Genomic DNA, 24,964 nt, shown 5'->3' with positions numbered 1-24,964 from the left:
TAATAAGGAACTGTACAGGGAAATAGAGTGGGCCAGTAAATCAGAGAGTCTTATAATGGGAGATTTTAATTTCCCAGATATTGACTGGAATTTGGGGGCTGGTTACTCACGCACTAGCAGGGCTTTTGTGGATTTATTGGATGATTGTTTTCTACATCAGCATGTTCGGGAAGGCAACTAGAGGGAGTAATACTCTTGATTTGATTATCAGCAGTGATTCTTCATGCATTAAGAATCTGCAGACAAATGAACCACTAGGTGGCAGTGATCACAGTGTGCTGAAGTGGGATTTACTCAAAGAGGTAACTACCATTAGGAGTAAAGGGAAGGGTTATTGCTTCCGTAAAGGCGACTACGATGGACTGAGACAGTATTTAAATTCTATACAGTGGGACCAACTGATGATATTACCAACAGCAAATTCAAAATGGGAAGCATTCAAAGAACTTATCTTGGAAGCTACTAGGCTTTACATACCAACTAAGAAATATTGTTCAAGGTTTAGGCCAAAATGGATGTCAGATGAACTAATGAGGCATATGGCAGAGAAGAAAAATGCATGGGATACTTACAAATTAACACATGACACAGAAGCCTATGATAGATACAAGTTGATATGCAACCAAGTTACAAAGGAGGTTAGGCAGGCGAAGGCAGATTACGAGAAATCCTTGGCAAGGGATGCAAAGAAAAACAGCAAAGAGTTCTTTACTTATGTAAACTCTAGAAGGAAGGGGATGAATCAGATTGGTCCACTTGATATTGATGGGTCAACTGTTGATGATCCTGCTCAGGTAGCTAACAAACTAAATGAATATTTTGCATCGACATTCACACATGAGGAGTTATTCAGTAAGGGGAATGCCAGAGGTGTATTCAACTCTAGCAGTAAGCTACAGAATCTTGAAATAACTGGGAGTAAAGTGGAGGAGAAACTGTTGAAGATAAACACAAGAAAGGCACCCGGGGTGGATGGGATCTATCCAGTTATATTAAAGGAGGCAGCAAAGGAAGTACGCAAACCCTTAGCCATAATTATGAGAGCTTCCTTGGACTCAGGGGAGGTACCCATAACTGGAAATGTGCAAATGTGACCCCAATTCACAAAGGAGGATCAAAGGCTGACACAAGTAATTATAGACCTGTGAGCTTAACTTCTGTTCCAGGAAAATTAATGGAGGCACTGGTTAAAGAAGCACTGCAGGATCATTTAGACAAGACTTCAGTTATAGCTCAGACACAGCATGGTTTTGTTAAGGGGAAGTCTTGCCTGACCAACTTGATTGGATACTATGGTGCAGTCACAAAAGAACTGGATGCAGGGAATAACTCTGATATTATATACTTGGATCTTAGAAAGGCTTTTGATACTGTTGCACATGGAAGACTGCTACACAAATTGGAGCAGTGTGACATTGGAGGCAAATTGCTGCTATGGATAAAGGGGTGGTTGAGGGGGAGAAGACAGAGAGTGGTAATCAATGGACACTGCTCATCGTGGACAAATGTTATTAGTGGAGTCCCTCAGAGCTCAGTGTTGGGTCCATTATTGTTTTCTGTATTTATAAATGATATTGATGATGGTATATCAAGCTTAATGTCCAAGTTTGCAGACGATACAAAGGTTGGCAGGGTTGTCAAGGACACTACTGACACTATGCTGCTGCAACAGGATCTGGAAAGGTTGAGCAGATGGGCTGAGAGGTGGCAAATGAAGTTTAACATTGACAAATGTAAAGTACTACACATGGGAAACAGCAACCCCAGAGCAACGTATCAACTCTGTGGTACTACACTGACAGTGGTAGAGAATGAAAGGGACTTGGGGGTGGTTGTGCAGGCAGATATGAAGTTCTCTGAGCAGTGCAGACGGGCTGCAAGAGTAGCTCATGGAGTATTGTCAATGATATACAGGAATTTTTCCAGCAGGGATAAGGAGGTGATTATTCCATTGTATAAGGCAATGGTCAGGCCACACCTAGAGTACTGTATACAGGTCTGGAGGCCTCATTTCAAGAAGGATGTAGAGCTGCTGGAACGAGTACAGAGAAGGGCAACAAGATTAGTGAATGGAACAAAGGGGTGCTCTTACGAAGAAAGGCTTAAGTTTTGCAAATTACAGTGTCTGGAGACTAGGCACCAGCGAGGTGATCTGATAGAGGTGTATAAAGCCTTGAATGGTTTAAGCATGCTCAATGCTGATGGGATTCTTCCTCTAGCTCAGAAAAATCACCTGAGAGGGCATAAATTCAAATTGAGGAAAGACAGATGTAGGATAGACGTGCGGAAATTTGCCTTTAGCCAGTGGGTGGTTGGTTGGTGGAACAGACTTCCATCCCTTGTGGTGGAGGTTGATAGCCTAAATAAGTTTAAGGCTCAGCTGGACAGGTATTTTGAACGAACAGAGGGGTGAAGTGGAAGTGGGTTTTTTTTTTTTTTTTTTTTTTGGCTGATGCTGCATAAGCTTGCTTTCTTGCATCAAATGCCTCTACTAATGCTAATGCTAATAAAATAATTCACTAGGGGAGTGCCGCTAAATTTCAAGAAGGATGTAGAGCTGCTGGAACGGGTGCAGAGAGGGGCAACAAGATTAGTGAATGGAACAAAGGGTTGCTCTTACAAAGAAAGGCTTAAGTTTTGCAAATTACAGAGTCTGGAGACTAGGCACCGGCGAGGTGATCTGATAGAGGTGTATAAGGCTTTGAATGATTTGAGCATGCTCAATGCCAATGGGATTCTTCATCTTGCTCAGAATAATCACCTCAGAGGGCATAAATTCAAATTGAGGAAGGACGGATGTCGGATAGATGTGCGGAAATTTGCCTTTGGCCAGCGGGTGGTTGGTTGGTGGAACCGACTTCCATCACTTGTTGTTGAAGTTGATAGCCTAAACAAATTTAAGGCTCAACTGGACAGGTACTTCGAGCGAATGGAGGGGTGAAATGGGAGTGGTGTGTGTGTTTTTTTTTTTTTTTTTTTGTCGGCTGTTGCTGAATAAGCTTGCTTTCTTGCATCATATGCCTCTACTAATGCTAAATTATTATATAATTGGCATTATTTTAAATTTAAAATGGATTTAATTAAACTCTAAATTATTTGGGGACTTTTGGCTACAGTTTGTCTTGTTACCTTTATCCCCCCCCTTGATTTAATTTTTGTTAACTTTCGCTCTACAGTTTTGCCATGCTACTGGCTTATGTATTAATTTGATTTTTATTTTGATTTTTATATGAATTATCTGTTACATATATATATATATATATATATATATATATATATATATATATATATATATATATATATATAAGCTAAAACAGGATATTTTCCAGTAGCATGGCAAACCAGTAGAGTGAAAATTAACTTAAATAGGGGAGAGGGGAATAAACAAGAGGGTAGTGTTGAAGCAACATTCCTAAAATAATTTAGAAAATTAAGCCAATTAAAAGAAATTTAGTGGAGCCCCCTAGTAGGCACCCGTTTCCAAATTATGTGAAATCTCACTAAGGTGGAAATGTGAACTAACAATAGGGTGCCTACTAGAGGGTGCCGCTAAATTTCTTTTAATTGGCTTAATTTTCTAAATTATTTTTGGAACGTTGCTTCAACACTATCCTCTTCTTTATTCCCTTCCCCTCTATTTTTCTGCTATTTTGTTATTTTATTTGGTTAAGTTCATTTTCACTCTACTGGTTTGCCATGGTACTGGAAAATATCCTATTTTAGCTTATAAGCAACGTGTAGTGGATTGTGCTTTTCTGCTGCCACTGATGTTAGCTTTTCTATTATTTTTTTTATTTTTATTTATTTATTTTTATTACTTTTTATCTCTATTTAATTTTTGCATTAATTGATTATATATATATATATATATCAGTAGAAAAAATCATTAACAAGGATACTTAAGTATTAGCATAAAGAGTTATATTCATGTAAATACAGTGAAGTTCCATTACAACACATGTTGTTTTAATGAAAATTTTACTATAAAAAAAAATTATTTGTAGGTCCCAGCCAATGTCCCTTATTATTAGTGATTTTTGACTCTCATTTAAACAAAATAGTTTTGATGAAAAGATCAGTGCAATCAATTTGCAAAATCCATCTGTTCCTAAATTGCATAAGTTTACAAGGAAAGAATAACTTTATTGAAATATGTGAAAGGAAGAGTGCTGCATGAATTTGAAGCACAATTTAACAAATAGAAGATGGCATTCTTTAAAATGAAATAACGTTCAGTGATTTTTCCAGTGTGGCTTCCAATAGATGAATTTCCTTGATTTTCTGTTAGTAGGTGCAATACACATTGCAGAAAGGAAATATGATCTTTTTGCTGTTCAGAAACAGTTGTTGCTACTGTTTCGCTTTATTGCTTTTTATGTCAACTAGCTTGTGTTTGTCTTTTGTTTGTTTGTTTTTGCCTTCTTGATATAGCTGTATGGAGAACTGATGCAATGGCAGAGTCAGTGGTTCTCACACTTCATAAACAATTACTCCGTAAACAGAAAGGTGCACTCTCTCAACATCAACAAACGAATCAAGTATCATTTTTCATAACCCATAGGCTAATTAGGGTGGGGGTTAGAAAAATAACTGAAAAAGGCCTAAAAAAAAATACATGTCACATTTTTGTCATTTGTGTGAAATTCAATAGAAATCTCTGAAAATGGAAGTGAGAAAATTCAAGGAAACAGTTCTGGCTCCAGGTATAGAGAGTTTCAGCTCTCTCGATAGAGTAAAAATTATAGAATTTATTTGCTGAATCAGGTTAAAAATGTTTACAGTAATAGACATTCACATAAGCTTTTGTTAGCTTGTTGTCTTCCTAAATTTTTTCAGGGCGAAAAATTTTAAGCAGTTTTTTTTTTTAAACTTTTAGGGAGAAAAAAAATTAGTGTGATATTTAGTAAGGTAGATACTTAATGTTTAATTCCATGTGCGTTGTCATACAGCATAATCCAGTTTCTTGAACCCTTTAATCTGATATTTTTCTTTTCATTGCATGTATCTTCATGTAATAAACTGCTTCACTGCCCTATGGTATCGATTCAAACTAGACTGTGCTTTTGTTAAAAACTTTCACAGTGCCTATATCACTTATACACTGTCACTTGTGCCATGTTTTGGATGGAGACTTACTTTTAATAACATAGAAAATTGAATTTGTATATCATTCAGGCATTGACATTGTACTGTTTGAGATGGGAGGGGTATTTTTTACCCAGAAAATGACCTGGAAAGGTCATTTTCCTCTTATTGTTTTACCATGCAATCCATGCAAGGTAAAATAATAAGAGGAAAATAATAAAATAATTAAACGTGGATTGGCTGCTGGCTACCAATCACCTTTTAAGCACATCAAGACTTGTATAGTACTTCAGTATATTGACCATGACGTGTTTCACACTTTCCATCTCTGTGAGATCTATTGATATACAATTTTCTAGAACCATTTTGAATGTGCCTTTTTATTAACATATAAAATTGACTAATTTTTATATTTCATTTTCAGAATAGATGAAATAATTGAAGAAAGTGATGGCATCATGGTTGCTCGTGGTGATTTAGGAATAGAAATTCCTCCAGAAAAAGTTTTTCTGGCCCAGAAGATGATGATTGCCAAATGCAACATGCTAGGAAAACCAGTGATTTGTGCAACCCAGGTAAATTTTATTAAATTAAAAAAAAAAAAAAAGAAAAAAGAAAAGTGAAATTGATCATCATATGCTTTAACTGCATAGATCTGTTATGTTACTATTCTCACCACGCTGTTTACAAATGTAAAGACATAAACAGTAACTGAGCATCAATCACTTCGGTGCACATTCCACACACCAAAGCAACTTAAATTTAAAATTTCGATTAAATTGAAATGTAAATTTTAGTATTCCTTCGTTATTGTTTGACTTTCAATCTGCATCATGAATTCTTTGTTGAAGAAGTTTTACTCTCGAAAAAAAAGGAAAGTTTTTTTTTTTTTTTATTAGGATTTTGCAGTTTTTGCATATAATTATCAACCATTCTAAAGCAAGAATTTAAAATCTGCAGTAAGAATAGTAAAATCTTAAAATGTATCGACATTGTGGAAGAATAAAGATGTTTACATATCGACACTGGAAAAGAACATAACTGGGGAGAAAAAATTTAGAAAGTGCGAGATTACAAATGTTGATGAAGCTTTGCTTCGATGGTTCACTACAGAAAGAAGTGCTCGATTTTCTATAGACAGTCTGAATCTTTGAAGGCTCAAGCGGAAAAATTTGCTAAACAATTTGGATGCAACGATTTTGTATGTAACAACGGTTGGCTGGATTGATTTAAAAACCAGACATGAGCATATTAATACAAATAATATGTAGGTATATGCTAATACTCTGTTCTTTTTTCTCTCTCTAATATTTCTTTTATTTTTTGAATCTACCATTTCATCAAGTTATTGAGAATTAAAAAAAAAAAAAAATAGGAGGTAGATTTAACTCATCACTGATATAGTGAGTAACGGTTTTGACGAGGAAATTTTGTCGGTCCCTCTATGCTCGTTATAACCAAGTTTGACTGTATATATATATAAAATCATGAGTGTTAAACATGTAGTTTTAGTTGATAGATAAAATAAAAGTATAGATAAGCAAGGTATGACATGCACCAAAACATGCAAACCAGTTGTAAAGGATGCAAAAATTTAAGTATGTAAGAATTGATAAGCCTGATAAAGTTTGCACAGATGGAAGTGAAAAATACACTAAAAGTGCAAAGTACTAGAAGAGTGAGGATAGCAGAAAAAGGAAGTATTGTAAGTTTGTAAAAGGAGAAAGAATGTGAATATCCTATAAGTTATGACGAATTAAGAGAATAATAGGCTGAATTGCAAAGTTAATTAGAGGTGAGGGAACTGCAAAGTAAAATGATTAATACCAAATGATTAAACAAATAAAATAAAAGGTGGGTTAGCTGTCATTAGATATGGGTGGGCAAATTTAGTTAAGTCGAATACAGTGATAGCAATAATGCAAAAATCTGATGTAAGCTAAAGCAAATATTGATACATGGTTGGGTATTTCATCAGGGGACTACACCTGACCATATATCAGGAACTGCATTTTTATACTTGTCCATAACAGTGGAAGAGAGACAATTAAAAATTTTGAATATTTTCATTAGATTCTTTTTAATTGTTTTAAATTGATTTTTAATTGTTTTAAATTGATTTGAATTGTGTTAAATTGGTTTTTAATTATTTATATTTTACTGTAATGTACCGGTAAGTTGTCGCTTTTTTTCGTTTTTTCCGTTTTAATTTCTGGAGAGTATTATATGGAAGTGTTCTATGTACTATATTGAGGTAAACTCCTCTTATTATTTTACAAATATTAACATCAACGTAGAACGTATTGAGTATTACAGCTCTGATTCATACTATCTAATTCATTTTTTAAACTCTTATTGACTACTTCATTCACTTCCTGTCTCTCCAAAACTAAACTATCGATACACACAATATGGGAGATTTTTTGAATGGCTTGTTGCAAAATTACATTAAATCAACACTAAGGTACTCGGCCCAAAGTTACCATATTTCTTTTCTAAAATATTTCCTTCAAAACAACATCGTTCCGAAGTTTGCCAGGGTTAATTTAAATCAAAAAATTTCAGGCGTAAAACAACTAACACTGGCCACATCGCTTAATATTGTTAAGCTTGCCTTAAAATCTCGATATTCGAATAAACAAAAATACCTTTCCCAGGTTAGGAAGCTTCGCGATAAATTAAACAATTATCTACATCCGAACGATTGGTCTTTATTGAAGACCTCCATAGATTTGCAATGGGAAGCACAGGCCTCAGAAATAAAAAAAAAACAGACACCTTAATAAGGTACAAACATTATCGGATGGGTAAAGACATGTTCATGCGAATTCTAACACATTGTCGCGGCCTTGCGACCAAGTTTATACGAGTTGGATGACAACCTCCCCACAGACACACAAGGTACTACCACAGAATATGTCAGCTAGTTCACGAACATCCCCTCACCCAGTATTCAAAAAACCGGCATATCAACAGGTTACAAATTTTTTCTCGTGTATGCTATCGCAGGACCAGATTTTACTTTTATCCAAAGGACTAAATTATAATTTACCACCTCGAAAACTACCTAAAAAACAATGCATAATTGATATTGAATTTGGACTTCGTAATGTTCCACAAAAAGATATATTTATTCAACAAGTTAACCAAGTAGTGAATAACATAAAAGAAACAAGACTTCCTAAATTGAATACACATCACAATTCAGCTTTACGAGAATTTCGGGGAAATAAGGACATTATTATACAGAGGGCAGATAAAGGAGATACAGTGGTAATACTAGATAAACCTGATTATATTAATAAGTTAGATTCAGTTGTTTCAGATACCTCCACTTATCTTGAAGTAGACCCAGCACTGTTTACCAATTTGGTCAATCAATACAATAAAACGTTAACCACGCATCGAAAAAACGACTACATTACTATGGCCCAGTTATAGGAATTGAAGGCCAGAACATACAATATTCCTGCACTTTTCGGTCAGGTAAAATTATACAAGACTGGATTTCCTATTTGACCCATTGTTTCTTACAGGAACTCGGCTGGAATATGTTAAATAAAAACTCGACACCGATTAATTATACCAAGCTACCTATTAAGGAAATTTTTCACTTAATTAAACTGTTAGTTGAGGCAAACTACATCACCGTTCGAGACAAGGTGTACAAACAAATTTTTGAATTACCAGTGGGTTTGAGCCTGAGCAGCTTAATGTCAGAAATCTATCTCTCAACGATTGAGCATATACATTTAACACCTTTTCGACCCCGTATCACATACTATGGGAGGTATCTAGGCGATGTTCTAGTTTATTACTGATAGTAGTACTATCCAAGACATTTTACATTCGTTTAATAATATTCATTCTAGACTCAAATTTACATTGGAAAGGGAGGATACGGATACAAAGTCATTAAACTTTCTAAATTTCACGCTTACTCCGGACTCGAATAAAATACAATTTTTAGCATATATCGAAAACCTACAAACACCGGTATGCTTCTACATTATAATACCTATCACCCGTTCACCTACAAAAGATTGATTATCTTTAATTAATTTCTAAATGCCTATAAATATTCAACAACGGAATCTGCTTTGGACTCAGAAATACAAATATTAACTAGCAGGTTCTTAAACAGGGGTTATTCCATTGCCACAATAAACCAAATTAGGGTACAGGTTAAGGATAGGATACAAAATACTTCACCTACCAACAATAGTAATATCAAAAAATACTTTATTTCTGTCCCATATGTTGAACAGTGGTTGGCACAAACAGCTTAACAGATTCTTTAAAGATACCGAATTTAAAATTGTGGCCAGACCAATATGGAAGTTACACACTACTGAACAATCGCTCGGTTCTTTCCGCGTTCGCAAAACAAATTAATGATCTAGTATACAACATTTCTTGCAGTGATTGCGACTCGTCTTACCAAGGTTCGACGCTATTTTCTCTTAATATTCGTGTAAATCAACATGAAGCCTCAGTTCGTGCTTCTCGTTCAGCAGCATCAGAATTAGCCTTTCATGCCATTAATGAAAAACGTACATTTTTATTTAACGAGGCCAAAATACTTAATGTTCAACGTAATTATACACGACTATTAATTGCAGAAACCGTAGAAATTAAATTACACGAGAATTCTGATAATGTTCGGCGGCCATATTTGATCTCCGATGCGTGGACCTTTACGCGCATGAGTGAAGGCAAATAATCACTATTTAAGTTTCAGGTTCAATCCTATTCGGTGATTTTCATTCCTGTGATCACGACATACGGTCGAAAAGCGTTGTCAGCTTCAGGAAGGAAAATCGTTTTGAATATTTTCGTTAGATTCTTTTTAATTGCATTAAATTGTGTTAAATTGGTTTTTAATTATTTATATTTTACTCTAATTTCTTAGTTAATTTAATTTCATTTTAATTTCTGGAGAGTATCATACAGAAGTGTTCTACGTACGATATTGAGGTAAACTTATTATTTTACTTATCTTATTATTTTACAAATATATATATATATAATACTGAAATTACGTATAAAAAAATTAATACAAATGCCAGTAGTATGGTAAAGCTGTAGAGCGAAAATTAACATAAACCTAACAGTTAATTGTAATAGGGAGGGAAGAGGAGGGGTAAAAAGAAACTGTAGCCGAAAGCCTCCAAATAATGTAGAATATAATTTAAACCCAATTCAAATAAATCCATTTTAAAATTTAAAATAAAACCAATTGTATTAACAATTTAGCGGCATAGTAAGGTACCAGTTCTGAAAAACGTGAAATATCACAAAGAGACTAATCAAACTACTATAACAAAATAAAAATAGACTGACCATTATGCCCCATATTGACAGAGGACCACGAGGCTAATAATGGTCATGGAATTGCTGCATTTCATTTGCTAGACAAATTGTCACATAAGTGAACCAATCGAAGGACCTAACCTCCCCTCTTTCCTTCGATCGAGCCACAAATGCAGAGGACTTGCATAGCAGTGGTCCTTATGCAGCGAAAAATAAACAATAGAACAGACTAGCACTCCAAAGCAAAGCCATGCCACCGACATATTGAAAGCTTAACCAACTATAACCAGCTTATATAGAGACAGAAACAGAAAATATATTTATAGATGACAGTACAGGTGCAGCTTTAGCACGTCAAACCCACTACTACCAACTGATTTACATATGTATGAGTAATGAAATTAAAAATAAAATAGATAAATAAAATAAATAAATATGAAGTAGTCATTAAAGGCAGTAAAATATACATCCTCCACGTGATACCCAATATATTACTGAAATTACGTATAAAAAATTAATACAAATGCCAGTAGTATGGCAAAACTGTAGAGCGAAAATTTAACATAAACCTAACAATTAATCGTAATAGGGAGGGAAGAGGTTACTGTATTAACAATTTAGTGGCACCCCCTAGTAAGGTACTAGTTCCGAAAAATGTGAAATATCACCAAAAGAGACTAATAAACTACTAAAACAAAATAAAAATAGACTAACCATTATGCCCCATATCGACAGAGGACCACCACAATAATGGTCATGGAATTGTTAGACAAATCGTCGCATAAGCGAACCGATTGAAGGACCTAACCTCCCCTCCTTCCTCCGATTGTCACCCCTCCTCTTTTCCCTCACTGTTACGATTAATTGTTCGGTTTATGTTAAATTTTTGCTCTACAGTTTTGCCATACTACTGGCATTTGTATTAATTTTTTATATGTAATTTCAGTAATATATTGGGTATCATGTGGAGGATGTGTGTTTTACTGCCTCTAATGAATACTTCATATTTATTTATTTTATTCTATTTTATTTTCTTTATTTTATTTTTTATTTTATTATAAGCGAATTTGGTTCATGTTATATAAGATATCGTTCCCCTATCTATAAATCGTGTATGGTCGAATTCGTGTAATGTAAACATGTGTTATACGAGGACTGACTGTATTAACCTGGTTATATAATTCTGTGCCTCATACCATATATATATATATATATATATACAGGGTGATTCACTACCAGTGCGACAAACTTGCAGGAGGTGTAGGGGGCACAAAGACGAATTGGAATCACATAGCATTGCAGGGTCCGAAATGCCCTCGTCATACAGTAGAGGATGTTGAACGGGAGGTCGCATGAACAGTGATCCCGCTGGAAGTCAGCATTTGCGAACCATTTCTGTTGAAGAAACCATGTAGCAAAAGTCCTCCGGAGTTGATAATCCGCAGGCTCCAATGATTGGACATGTTGCAGATGGTATGAACTCATTTGGCTTATTGACAGTATCCTCCATACAGTGGATTGGGAAATACCCAATCGTTGGCCTATCGCTCGAGTACTCGTACTTGGATTGCCTTCTGCGAGATGTAGGACATTCTCCTCATTGTCTGGTGTCCTCGTCGTTCGCTCTAGATTCATGGTACCTCTCGTGAAACAACCAGTCTCACGTAACCTTCTGTGCACACATGCTAAAATCATATGATGAGGAGCACGCCTGTGCGTGAAACGTTCCTGGTACAAGCGCAGAGCGGTGTGCCCATTACAGTCCGCAGCTCCATATGCGAGGTGCATGTTGGCCAGTTCAACGTTTGAATAGTCGTCCATCCTACTGCCTCGGGAACCGGTTCGCAAATGCTGACTTCCAGCAGGATCGCTGTTCACGCGCCTCCCGTTCAACGTCCTCTACCGCATGATGAGGGCATTTCGGACCCTGCAATACTATGTGATTCCAATTTGTCTTTGTGTCCCCTACACCTCCTGCAAGTTTGTCGCACTGGTAGTGAATCACCCTATATATGTATATGTATTAAAGATATTTTATTGGATTTATACGTTATCGTTATTTAAATACTCCCGCTATTCGCAGGGGTTCCGTTCCAAAGTATGAAATATATAAGAAAAACTAGTCTAAATTTTGTCTATGTATGTATTATATGTACCTTCATAATATGACTATGTACATAGACAGTACATAGTGAAATGCAAGCATTAGGCATCGAAATGAAAATAAGAAACAATTTAATATTAAATGTAATATTTATTAGAAATTTCAAACAAATCTTTCAATCCAGCGCCTTTGCTATAGCTAAAAAACTTATCCCGCTGGTGCTATCACCAGTTTCGCTAAAGTGTTGATAAAGGAGTTTTGCCTTTTCATGAATTATGAGTGAATTTAACGGAATTTTATTTTGAGTTCGGTCTTCTATCCACAGATTTAAAGCTTTTCCATTTTTCTAATTTAACATCACGAGTTACAGAGCAAATCTTTGAAGCAATTAGCATGTTTTCACGGACACCACGGCTGATTTTTTCTTTCGATTTCTTGATTGCTTGTACCGTTGAGTTATTTATTTTGTTTTGCCACTGACGAGACACTTTCACTGTTAGAAATTTTGTCTAATAGCTGAATTTTACTCGTAAATGTCATCACCTTCTTTGATCTTTTCACAGTTCCCTTGTTATTCGTAGCCACATTTTTGTAGGAGTTAGAAAAGAATTTGTCCACAATAGTCACTTTCTTCCGTTAACACACTCGAAAAAATCTGTTTACACTAACACACTGCAAAACGATAGATTTTTCACTTTTGTAAGCATATCAATTTATAAATTGATAAATTTATTCAATTTATAAGCATATAAATTAAAAGCAAATGATGAAACCTTCCATGACAAGTGCATAGCACATACTGAACAAGGATTAGTGAGAAACATCCACGCTCGCGATTTTGTCACCCCTCTCCCCCCACCCACTGAGCGCTGTTTTGACCAGGAAAGATGATTTTAGCCACGCCCATGTTTTTTTATGGTGGAAAATGTTCACGGCGATTTAAAATTCACATTTTTTTTAAGGTTTCATTTTGTATTAAATCAGCGACCACGAATACAGATACCGCAAATAGCGGGGGTTTACTGTGTGTGTGTGTGTGTGTGTGTGTGTGTGTGTGTGTGTGTGTGTGTGTGTGTGTGTGTGTGTGTGTGTGTGTGTGTGTGTGTGTGTGTGTGTGTATATGTGTATGTATGTATGTATATATATGTGTGTATGTATGTGTGTATATATATATGTATGTATGTATGTATGTATGTATGTATGTATATAGATGTTATATAGCTATATATATTTATGTAACACACTGCATACATAAAGCAACAAATTGTTATAGAAATACATAGTGTTTTTTTTGAATTGTAATTGTGAGTTTCTGTTGTAATTAATTTTTTTGGCTTATTTCTTTCCAACATTTCTCCACAGCATTCCTGTTTGAATGTAATTTTTCTGTTTTATCCCATATTGGTCGCCGAAGATACACCTTGGAAATAAAAGCTTCGATGTCAATGTTGCAATGAATGTGTGGCGTCGACAACCAGCAAGCTTAAATAAAAAATCATTTAAGCAAGCAGGTGGATTACCACAACCGGCACTAACTAATTCCGATACATTTTGTCCCATATTGCACGTCTGACATAAATCCATAAAAGTCAGTCTGAAATCAAAATTTCAGTATCCATGTGTAAAACTTTTGGATTACAAGTTTTCTCTACATCTCCGTGAATTCGTGATTTCTACAGCAACGGCAGTTCTAAAAATTGCCTGAAGGCCAGATTAATATCAGAAGTGTGAACAATGCGTACCCAGTTGAGTGACATCTGTACTTCCCTGAGACCAGTAAGCTTAAATTGTTGAGGTAAGCTGGGGGATTAAAACAAGAAGCGGTGCCGCTGTCCACACGCTCTTATTGTATGCACTCCCATTGACTTACATTGTTCATTTAGGCTGCTGGTTCCAAGTAAGCAGTCACCTGCATTGCACGTGTGAGCATCCTCTCTCTCCCTCTCACAGGGGTAACTCAAGGTTTTTTTTTTTTTTTGGCTGGTGCAGCAAAAGTCTCAGGCTTCCTTGCACCATAAAGCTAATTATAATAATAATATTACTTATAAACAGGTTATACACTGATGAGCCAAAACATTATGACCACCTACCTAATATGATGTTGGTCCTCCACATGCAGCCAAAACAGCTCGTACCCAGTGAGGCATGGATGCTATAAGATTTCTAAATATGTTTGATGGTATCTGGTACCAACACGTAACCAGTAGATCCTTTAACTCCTGTAAGGTCTGTGGTTGAGATGCCGCAGATCAGAGTTGCTGTTCAACACAAACCACAGATGCTCTATGAGATTGATGTCTGGGGAATTTGGAGGCCAGGGCAATACATGGAAATCTTCCTCATGTTCCCCAAACCAGTCTCTAACAATCCAGGCAGTGTAGCATGAGCATTACCTGCTGAAAGATAGCACCGCCAGAGGGAAAGACCGTTGCCACGAAAGGGTCTACCTGATCAGCAGTGATGTTTAGGTAGGTGCTAGATGTCAGAGTGCCCAGCATATGGATGACTGGACCCAGGGTATCCCAGCAGGAAATTGCCCAAAGCATGATACCACCGCCACCAGCTTGTTTCGTTCCATGGTGCATCCAGGTGCTATCGCTTCCCCAGGTAAACAACGCACCCGTACCCAGCCATTCAGATGGTGCAACAGGAAACGTGATTCATCAGACCAGACAACCTTCTTCCAATCACACAAGGTCCAGTTTCGATGCTTGCATGCCCATTGTAGGTGCTGGTGAATTGTGGTTAGCATGTGCACTCGGAGTGGCCTGTGGCTACACAGCCCCATTTCAGCATGGTTCAACGTACTGTGTGTTGTTGACACATTACTCCTGTCACCAGTATTCCAATTACCGGCAAGTTGTGCCACAGTTGCCCTTCTATTGCCATGTACCATCCGGGAGAGCCTTCGCTCACCTTGAGCATTGATGAGCCGTGGTCATCCAACACCTCGCCAGCAGTTTGTGTGTTTTCCCCTCCTCTGACGACTTTTGGTAGGTACTAACCACAGCTGACCGTGAGAACCCCACCAGCTGTGCCGTTTCAGATATGCTCTGACCCAACCGTCTGGCCATTATAATTTGGCCTTTGTCAAACTCTTAAGTCCGCTGCCTTTCCCATCTGAAGAACAAGAGTAACACTGATTAACAGAGCTCAGTATCAGGTGTTTTTTATACAGTGTCTTGACCTGTGCTCGTGCTGTAGTTCACCTGCAGTTGCTTCGATTTGCATAAAGACTTGCTGGTCATAATGTCTTGGCTCATCAGTGTATATTGTAATCTTACAAGTGTAATAAAAAAAAAATTAATTTTTCTTTGGAATTAATTATATAAAACAGATAAGTTTAGTCAAATAGATTGTGCATCTAAAACTGTTTGTAGATGTCCATTTGAAGTAGAGCACTGATTAACACTGACAATGGGAGCCAGTTCAAGTGGAAACAGAATGATTGAGGCATGACAATGGTAATGGCCGATGGGATAAGTTGGGGAAGGATAAATACACTGTCCCTGAATTGCTCCTTAAGAACAATAAATGCAGTGACTCCGGATAAAACATGGTACTGTGAAGATAAAAGAAATGACTAGCGAGGGAAAACACCTCTGCCACTAAAATTTCCATACTCCAGGGGAGAAAGAGGTCTGAAACTCTGGTAATGGAAGATAACATAAGTTTAGAGGAGGAACAAAGAAACCGACTCTGAAATGCACTATAAACGGAAAGGCAGCTGTTTCTGTCAAAGCACAGAACTAACCGAAATTAACTAGCACAGAACTAACCGAAATTAACTAACACAGAAATTAAGGAAGGTCACCGAGGGAAGCATCTCTGCAACAAATTCTTGTACTCCTCGAGAAAGGTGGCTCGTCCATACAGAATGCATAGGAGACAAAGAAAAAAGACAAAGGCAAAAAAGAGAAGATGAAAGTGATTGGTCAAGGTAAGAGGATGGGGAGACAGAAAAAAAAGGAGGTACTCTAGAGGAAAAGAGGAGAGAAAGTTGTTTCGGAGCAGTTCAGTGGATTGAAGAAGTAAAAGTGAAGGGAAAGGTTAAGGGGAAAAAAAGGTTATATAGAAGTGCAGTTGCTTTGGTGTTGAGAAGTGAAGATAGTTGTGGAAAAGTGAGAAGTGAGTCTGACGAGTGGCCGGATGAATGTTTCAGAAGCATGAGACTAGTCTTAATAAAAGAACTAATGGAGGGACACAGACCATAGATTACCTAACTTCCTGATACGGAGAAGCCAAGAGTGTCTACAGAGAGGAATGCCAGGTGGGTCTGCAAGCCGACAAAGGAAGGTAGCCATGTGGAAAGATAAGGTGGGCCTTTATATTCCCACATCCCCTGGAAGTAAAGCCAAACCTGTGGATGCCAACAAATCCCATACTATTGGGGGCACAGTATAGTAGTACCAGTAAAAAATGAGGACTGTGGGGAGGCCATCAAAAGGATGCGAATTTCTAAGAAGTTTTATGTAGCCAGTTCAGGTGTTTCAGCTGGCTAGATAATCTATTGCTGGTTTCAGAAACTCATACACAGTCTACATATAGTTAGGGCCTGTATATATGCATATGTAGTTTTGTTACAGTGATTCCAAAGGATTCCTTCAAATCTACCATGTCTCTCTGTGTTGATCTTCCCTGAAAAGCTAGTTTATATACATTGTGCTCGTGTGCACTTAGTGATGTGTTGTATGGCTGGCCTCTTAGTAACCAAGTACTAAAACTTGCTTGGAAATCTGGCTGGCTCCCATCCTTGCTGCAAGGAGGCAAATCATCTGTACACATTAAATCACATTTTTTGAGCATCTGATTACAACCCTGGGGTTACAGTGAGAGTGCCCAGTAAAGGAAAGGAGGGGAGAATAGATTGGGTGCACTAAAAAATAAAAAGGAAAAAAATAATAATACACATCACCTGTCCATTCCCTCCAATTCTCAAAACTTCCTTAAATTTATTCAGACTACCTGCTTCCATAATCCCAGATGGACATTTGTTCATCTGGTTTTATGGAAGTGGATAGAAGATTTCAGTTCTGCAAATTGCAGCATCTGGAATCAGGGCCACCACGACCCTATGTGCCGCCAGTAAGCGAAATCAAATTTGCTACCCCAAAATATTTGGATTAAAAAATAAAATAAGGCATAAATAAAATAGCATTCATTTATTAAAAGAAAAAATAATTACAAAATATCACACATAATATAATGAGACAACAAGCAAAATTACAAACAAAATCATTCTGAAATTAAGCTTTAAATTCTAAATCACAGTAATTTTATTTTATCACAATAATAAAATAAAAGGAAAATTATAATTTTAAAAAAAATTATACAAATTTGTTTCCTTGCTTTAAGAAATGCGAATTTATTATTTATTTCATTTATGTTTATTTTTTCCAAAAGGTCATTTTCTATTGAAATTATTGCCAAATTAGAAAGTCATTGTTCAGACATTGTTGTAGTAAATAATTTTTGATTAATTTTAATTTTGAAAAACTACGTTCACCTCAGGCAGCTGAAACTGGTAAAGTTAGAAAAATTCTTAGTGCAACTGCTACATTCAGAAAAGTATCTGTAAAATCATTTTTAAAAATATATTGTAACAATTCAAATAGAGTAATACAGTATTATCTTTAAGGATAGCGAAGAATTTCTTCATATAGCTTAAGTAAGGGTAGTGAAGAAGAATTTATGGTGCATTAAATATGAATTATTTGTTTCGTTCACTGTGTTTGGTTTTTTGTTTAACATGCTGTTTGCTCACTCTCGTAACCCAGAATCTGGAAATTACCAACGTTAGAGGCCCCTTTACAATCAGAATTTATAAAGCTAATAATTATAGAACAATTTTATCAAGTAGGGAATGTGTTAAGGCATTGAGTGCACCTTCACAAGGTTCTATGGCACACACAAAGAAACATCACAAGGTTCTTTGTGTGTGCCATATTTGGGAAAACCACATCTACATGCATAGACCTACAGGTCTGTGCAGGGCAATATCTGTCATCGCTCAGATTTACACAGACCAAGCCAGATGGCCATTCAGGCAGCCTGCGCTACATACACATGCTGCGGTTTGACTGCACAAACTTGACCTGTGCATGCAAGCCGGAGCGTCTGTAGGTACCCTAATGCATACGAAATTGGTAATATTATTGCCAAATTTGGATCCACTAAAACTGCAAATAAGAGCTTATATCACCAAACCAGCCTCCATACTAATTATTCAGCCACAGAACTCAGTCAACATTTGCATTCACATAATTATAACACTCAGATTCTGCAATAATATTAACAAAACTGAATTCCAGTTATAAACTATTATTAATACACAAAGCTTTAGCCATTGAATGATTTTCTGACTGAACCTTGTAGGATAACGTAAAATTTCCACCACGCACATGCTAACCATGCACCACGGGAGCTAGAGTTAACCTTTATAACACTCAGAATTTCTTTCCCGATTAAATGAACTAACTGATGACGGAACTGCGAAAGTCCAACGTTAGGCACTTAGTTCTTCTTATTCTTAGTTTCACAATCGTTAATTTTTATTTATGACGATCCAAGCGGAAAAGAGTGCACTTTTTCCCTTTGGGGAATTTTTTTATATTTTTTTAATTTCCCATTTTAATTTCTTCATTATATTTTAACCATACGGATTAAGAGATAAGTTTCGTGATATTTATAAGCAATGCTAAAAAACTGAAACCGTATAAAGAATCAAAACAATAAGCATATGCTAACAAATAAGTTGCACATGGTAACACAAAACCCTGAGAAAAAATTAAAATACAGTATATAGTACGGTCAGTCCTTGTATAACACATGTTTACACTACACGAATTCGATCATACACAATTTATAAATAGGGGAACGATGTCGTATATAACATGAACCGAATTTGCTTGGGCACGATTCGCCTTTCTGTTTACAAGAAATGGCAGTCGAACTCGGGAATCACCCGAACTGAAAGAAGAGAAGTTTCTGAAAATGTATTTATGTTTTTTGTACGATTGAAGATTTCAGTGAAGTGGAAACACATTTCACCATAATAACATAAAAACCCACAACTGCAGCTATCGGTATTATCGCAAATGCAATTAGATCAAGTTTACTATCCGTTTATAACAAATTCTACCAGCAGGAACGAAAATTGGAAATTGTTTTTATTGTTTTATGGTAGTGATCTCCAAAATGTTTTTTTAGTAAAATGTGAGCTAGCGTGAGGGGATAATAGTGTTTCTGTCTTTACTGCTTTGTTTATTCAGTTGCTACACGTGGGCAGCTTTGTTCTGTGTATCAAGTGTGCCTCCTCATTTTTGTGAAATTGTGTTTTATTCCCTAAAAATTAGTAAAATACTTGAGAAAAATGTGAAAATGAAGTTTGCTTGGTGAAGATTCTACAGATTCAGAGAGGAAAAGAAAAGCAATACTGATAGACTCAAAAATTCTTACTGGGGAAAACTTGTAGCGGCCTCATACGAGTGTTTATGGCCAAAATCACACTGGCCTCCGGCTCACCGGGATTTCCCCGGTAAGGCCAGGCGCCTTTGTCAATAGAGGAAAAAAAAAAAAGAAATTATGAAACGCTTTGAGCGAAATGAAAGAATATGTGATGTTACGCATATCGCTAAATAGAAAATTTTGCTATAAAGAAGTTCGTTAATTAAACAGAGGTCCGACTTATATATGTCAAAAGTATTTTTTTCTACACCTTTTTGAACTGCCACCCATAAGCGATGCTTACTTCGCCTAATCACTTGCGGCGGCCCTGTCTGGAATCTAGGTACCTGTCTATGAGGAAACCTGATTCAGTTGTTTAAGGCTTTGAATGGATTGAGTAAACTAAATGTTGCAATTTGTTCATCTGGCTTCCTTACTCTTGCTTACACAATACATATAAGAGGACATAAATTAAGGATGGTTGCAGGATAGATATGTGAAAACTTGCTCTTGGCCAGAGAGTAATTGATTGTTGGAACTAACTTCCATTTGATGTTGTGGATGTGGGTAATTGGAATAAATTTAGGGCTTACATGGTATTGGACATGTGGTGTAGATTTTTTTTTTTTTTTTTTCTGAAGCTATTATAAGTTTGCTTCCTTGCATCATTTGCTAATACTAATAATAGGGTATGGGGAAACTTTGTCTACATGTTATTGACAAACTTCCTCTCCAGTGCCCATGTTACTGTTTTGCGTAAGGTGCACAACAAACTTTATAATTAGGCCATTTCATAGAATTTTTCCATTTTTGGTATTTACTCTGCCTTCCCTTTAATCCTTCTTGTCACTTCTTACTTTAGCATTAGCATTAGTAGAGGCATTTGATGCAAGAAAGCAAGCTTATGCAGCATCAGCCAAAAAAAAAATAAATAATAAATAAATAAATAAAAAATAGCCACTTCCACTTCACCCCTCTGTTCGTTCGAAATACCTGTCCAGCTGAGCCTTAAACTTATTCAGGCTATCAACCTCCACGACAAGGGATGGAAGTCTGTTCCACCAACCAACCACCCGCTGGCTAAAGGCAAATTTCCTCACGTTTGAATTTGAATTTACTCAATTTGAATTTATGCTCTCTCAGGTGATTATTCTGAGCAAGAGGAAGAATCCTATCAGCATTGAGCATGCTCAAACCATTCAAGGCTTTATACACCTCTATGAGATCACCTCGCCGGTGCCTAGTCTCCAGACACTGTAATTTGCAAAACTTTAGCCTTTCTTCGTAAGAGCACCCCTTTGTTCCATTCACTAATCTTGTCGCCCTTCTCTGTACTCGTTCCAGCATCTCTACATCCTTCTTGAAATGAGGCCTCCAGACCTGTATACAGTACTCTAGGTGTGGCCTGACCATTGCCTTATACAAGGGAATAATCACCTCCTTATCCCTGCTAGAAAAATTCCTATATATCATCGACAATACACCATGAGCTACTCTTGCAGCTCATCTGCACTGCTCAGAAAACTTCATATCTGCCTGCACAACCACTCCCAGGTCCCTTTCATTCTCTACCACTGTCAGTGTAGTACCACAGAGTTGATCTGGGGGTTGCTGTTTCCCATATGTAGTACTTTACATTTGTCAATGTTAAACTTCATTTGCCACATCTCAGCCCATCTGCTCAGCCTTTCCAGATCCTGTTGCAGTAGCATAGTGTCAGTAGTGTCCTTGATAACCCTGCCAACCTTCGTATCGTCTGCAAACTTGGACATTAAGCTTGATATACCATCATCAATATCATTTATAAATACAGAAAACAATAATGGACCCAATACTGAACCCTGAGGGACTCCACTAATAACATTATCCCACGACGAGCAGTGTCCATTGATTACCACTCTGTCTTCTCCCCCTCAACCACCCCTTTATCCATAGCAGCAATTTGCCTCCAATGCCACACTGCTCCAATTTGTGCAGCAGTCTTCCATGTGCAACAGTATCAAAAGCCTTTCTAAGATCCAAGTATATAATATCAAAGCTATTCCCTGCATCCAGTTCTTTTGTGACTGCATCATAGTATCCAATCAAATTGGTCAGGCAAGACTTCCCCTTAACAAAACCATGCTGTGTCTGAGCTATAACTGAAGTCTTGTCTAGATGATCCTGCAGTGCTTCTTTAACGATTGCCTCCATTAATTTTCCGGGAACAGAAGTTTAAACTAACAGGTCTATAATTACTTGTCGCCCTTTGATCCTCCGTTGTGAATTGGGGTCACATTTGCACAACTCCAGTCCATGGGTACTTCCCCTGAGTCAAAGGAAGCTCTCATAATTATAGCTAAGGGTTTGCTTACTTCCTTGGCTGCCTCCTTTAATATAACTGGATAGGTCCCATCCACCCCAGGTGCCTTTCTTGTATTTATCTTCAACAATTTCTCCTCCACTTTACTCTCAGTTATTACGAGATTCTCTAGCTTACTGTCAGAGTTGAATACACCTCTGGCATTCCCCTCGCTGAATAACTCCTCATGTGTGAATGTCGATGCAAAATATTCATTTAGTTTGTTAGCTACCTGAGCAAGATCATCAACAGTTGACCCATCGATATCAAGTGGACCAATCTGATTCATCCCCTTCCTTCTAGAGTTTACATAAGTAAAGAACTCTTTGCTGTTTTTCTTTGCATCCCTTGCCAAAGATTTCTCGTAGTCTGCCTTCACCTGCCTAACCCTCCTTTGTAACTTGGTTACAGATCAACTTGTATCTGTCATAGGCGTCTGTGTCACATGTTAATTTGTATGTATCCCATGCATTTTTCTTCTCTGCCATGTCTCATTAGTTCATCTGACATCCACTTAGGCCTAAACCTTGAACAGTATTTCTTAGTTGGTATGTAAAGCCTAGTAGCTTCCAAGATAAGTTCTTTGAATGCTTCCTATTTTGAATTTGCTGTTGGTAACATCATCAGTTGGTCCCACTGTATAGAATTTAAATACCGTCTCAGTCCATCGTAGTCGCCTTTACGAAAGCAATAACCCTTCCCTTTACCCCTAATGGTAGTTACCTCTTTGAGTAAATCCCACTTCAGCACACTGTGATCACTGCCACTTAGTGGTTCATTTACCTGCAGATTCGTAATGCATGAAGAATCACTACTGATAATCAAATCAAGAGTATTGCTTCGTCTAGTTGCCTCCCGAACATGCTGATGTGAGAAAAGAATCATCCAATAAATCCACAAAAACCTTACTAGTGTGTGAGTGACCAGCCCCCAAATTCCAATCAATATCTGGGAAATTAAAATCCTCCATTATAAGACTCTCTGATTTACTGGCCCACTCTATTTCCCTGTACAATTTCTTGTTATACTCATCAGAGTCAATAGGCCTATAGCACACTCCTACTCTCAATTTTGATCTCCCAATGCTTATGTCACACTAAACTGACTCGACACTGCTCTGTCCAGCAATGTCGACTGGCTTCACTTCCTTGGATTTTATGTATTTCTTAACTAATAATAATGGGAAAAAGGAGAGGACAAAAAAAAAAAAAAAAAAAATATGATATACAGCTATATAAAATCAAGAATACATCTTTTTTAGTTTGTTCATGTGTGTTATAGCATTATCTAATATGGAAAGTATTATTTTGAAAGCTTTAATAAAAATACAGTATTTTATATGCAATGTAGAAACTGAATGAAAAGAATAAAGGGATGATGGGACTCACCAAATGACACACGCAGATTGCATTTAGCTGTTTTGTGAGGCTTGAAAATCTCAAGGATCATTAATTACTTAATTAAAAAAAACTCACATTTGTCTTACAACAGTAAAATTTAAAGTAATGAAATTTTTATATTATATTATATATTAATATCATAATCCCCAAAAGTATAATGAATATTTTTACAATATATATATATATATATATAGATGCTGGAGAGCATGGTTAAAAAGCCTCGTCCTACTCGAGCTGAAGGTTCTGATGTTGCCAATGCTGTTCTCGATGGTGCAGATTGTGTCATGCTTTCTGGAGAAACTGCCAAAGGAGATTATCCTCTTGAGGCTGTGAATATTATGCATGCCATCTGTGTAGAGGCAGAGGCAGCAATTTTTCACAAAAATGTATTTATTGAACTCTGTATGAAGACTCCTGTACCTACAGACTCAACTCACACTGTTGCCATTGCAGCTGTAAATGCTTCCATGAAAAGTTGTGCAGTAGCCATTATTGTGATTACTACAACTGGAAGGTAATTATTTTTAAAATATTATTACTTAACATAATTTAGTGTTAGTGTTACTATTATATAATATTCATAAATATGAATTAGTTCAAATTTTTACGCACCTTAACCATTGTTAATAATTTCATTATATTTTTACTATCAGTATTGATTGTTTCTGTAGAAGCCAATGCATATGCTCTCATAGTGACTGACCATTATTTTTCATCATGTAGAAAAAAGCCCGAGCTTACTTCTAGTCAAGGCAAGAGCGATTCTTGTGAGTCTTTTTATCCTTCCTGAAAACAGGGATTTCCTCCCTCAAATTGACCACAGACACATCATGCAATTTAAAGACACTTATGTGTTAATGCTGCATGGCCGTAGTTCCCTTATTAATGCCATATGATCAACACCAACACTTTGAAAATAGCACTGTAAACTAGCAAAAGAAACAAATATGAATATAGTGGAAATTTTGAATTGGTAATGCAAAGTGCAGCATTGCATGCTTGCAGCTGATTAAGTTAGCAATGCTACAATTAACCTTTTGAATAATTACTGGTACCCATCAAACAAATACTGTTCACTGTTGAACAAAAGCCGAGAATTAGGGTTGAATTTGAAAGTGTCTGCAATTCTGCCCAGACACGATAGGAGGGAGTATATGATGAGAGCCTTGTCGATCAATTCGGCCCTGGAAAGATTGTGCAAGGCTCAAGGGGTAGAATTTTTTTCAGCCTGGACTGTACTTGTTAACAGGAGAGATTGCTTCTACAGGGATGGGA

The 24,964-nt window shown here is 36.7% G+C and overlaps 1 protein-coding gene across 1 annotated transcript in view; it reads left to right on the top strand.

Annotated features, from left to right (window-relative positions):
- The window catches only part of LOC150091523 (pyruvate kinase PKM-like), a 182,660-nt gene that overhangs the window by 112,641 nt on the left and 45,055 nt on the right, over positions 1-24,964 (top strand). The window contains exons 8-9 of the mRNA XM_090376074.1: positions 5,510-5,660; positions 23,884-24,203. Of these exons, the coding sequence (XP_090232200.1) occupies positions 5,510-5,660; positions 23,884-24,203 (471 nt within the window). The remainder of the gene's footprint in view (positions 1-5,509; positions 5,661-23,883; positions 24,204-24,964) is intronic.

The sequence above is a fragment of the Mastigoproctus giganteus genome, chromosome 1, assembly GCF_048544385.1.
Source record: "Mastigoproctus giganteus isolate SK-2022 chromosome 1, ASM4854438v1, whole genome shotgun sequence".
In the NCBI taxonomy this organism is placed as follows: Eukaryota; Metazoa; Arthropoda; class Arachnida; order Uropygi; family Thelyphonidae; genus Mastigoproctus; species Mastigoproctus giganteus.
Note: the sequence above shows the minus strand (reverse complement) of the source record. Positions and strands in the feature narration are given on the sequence as shown.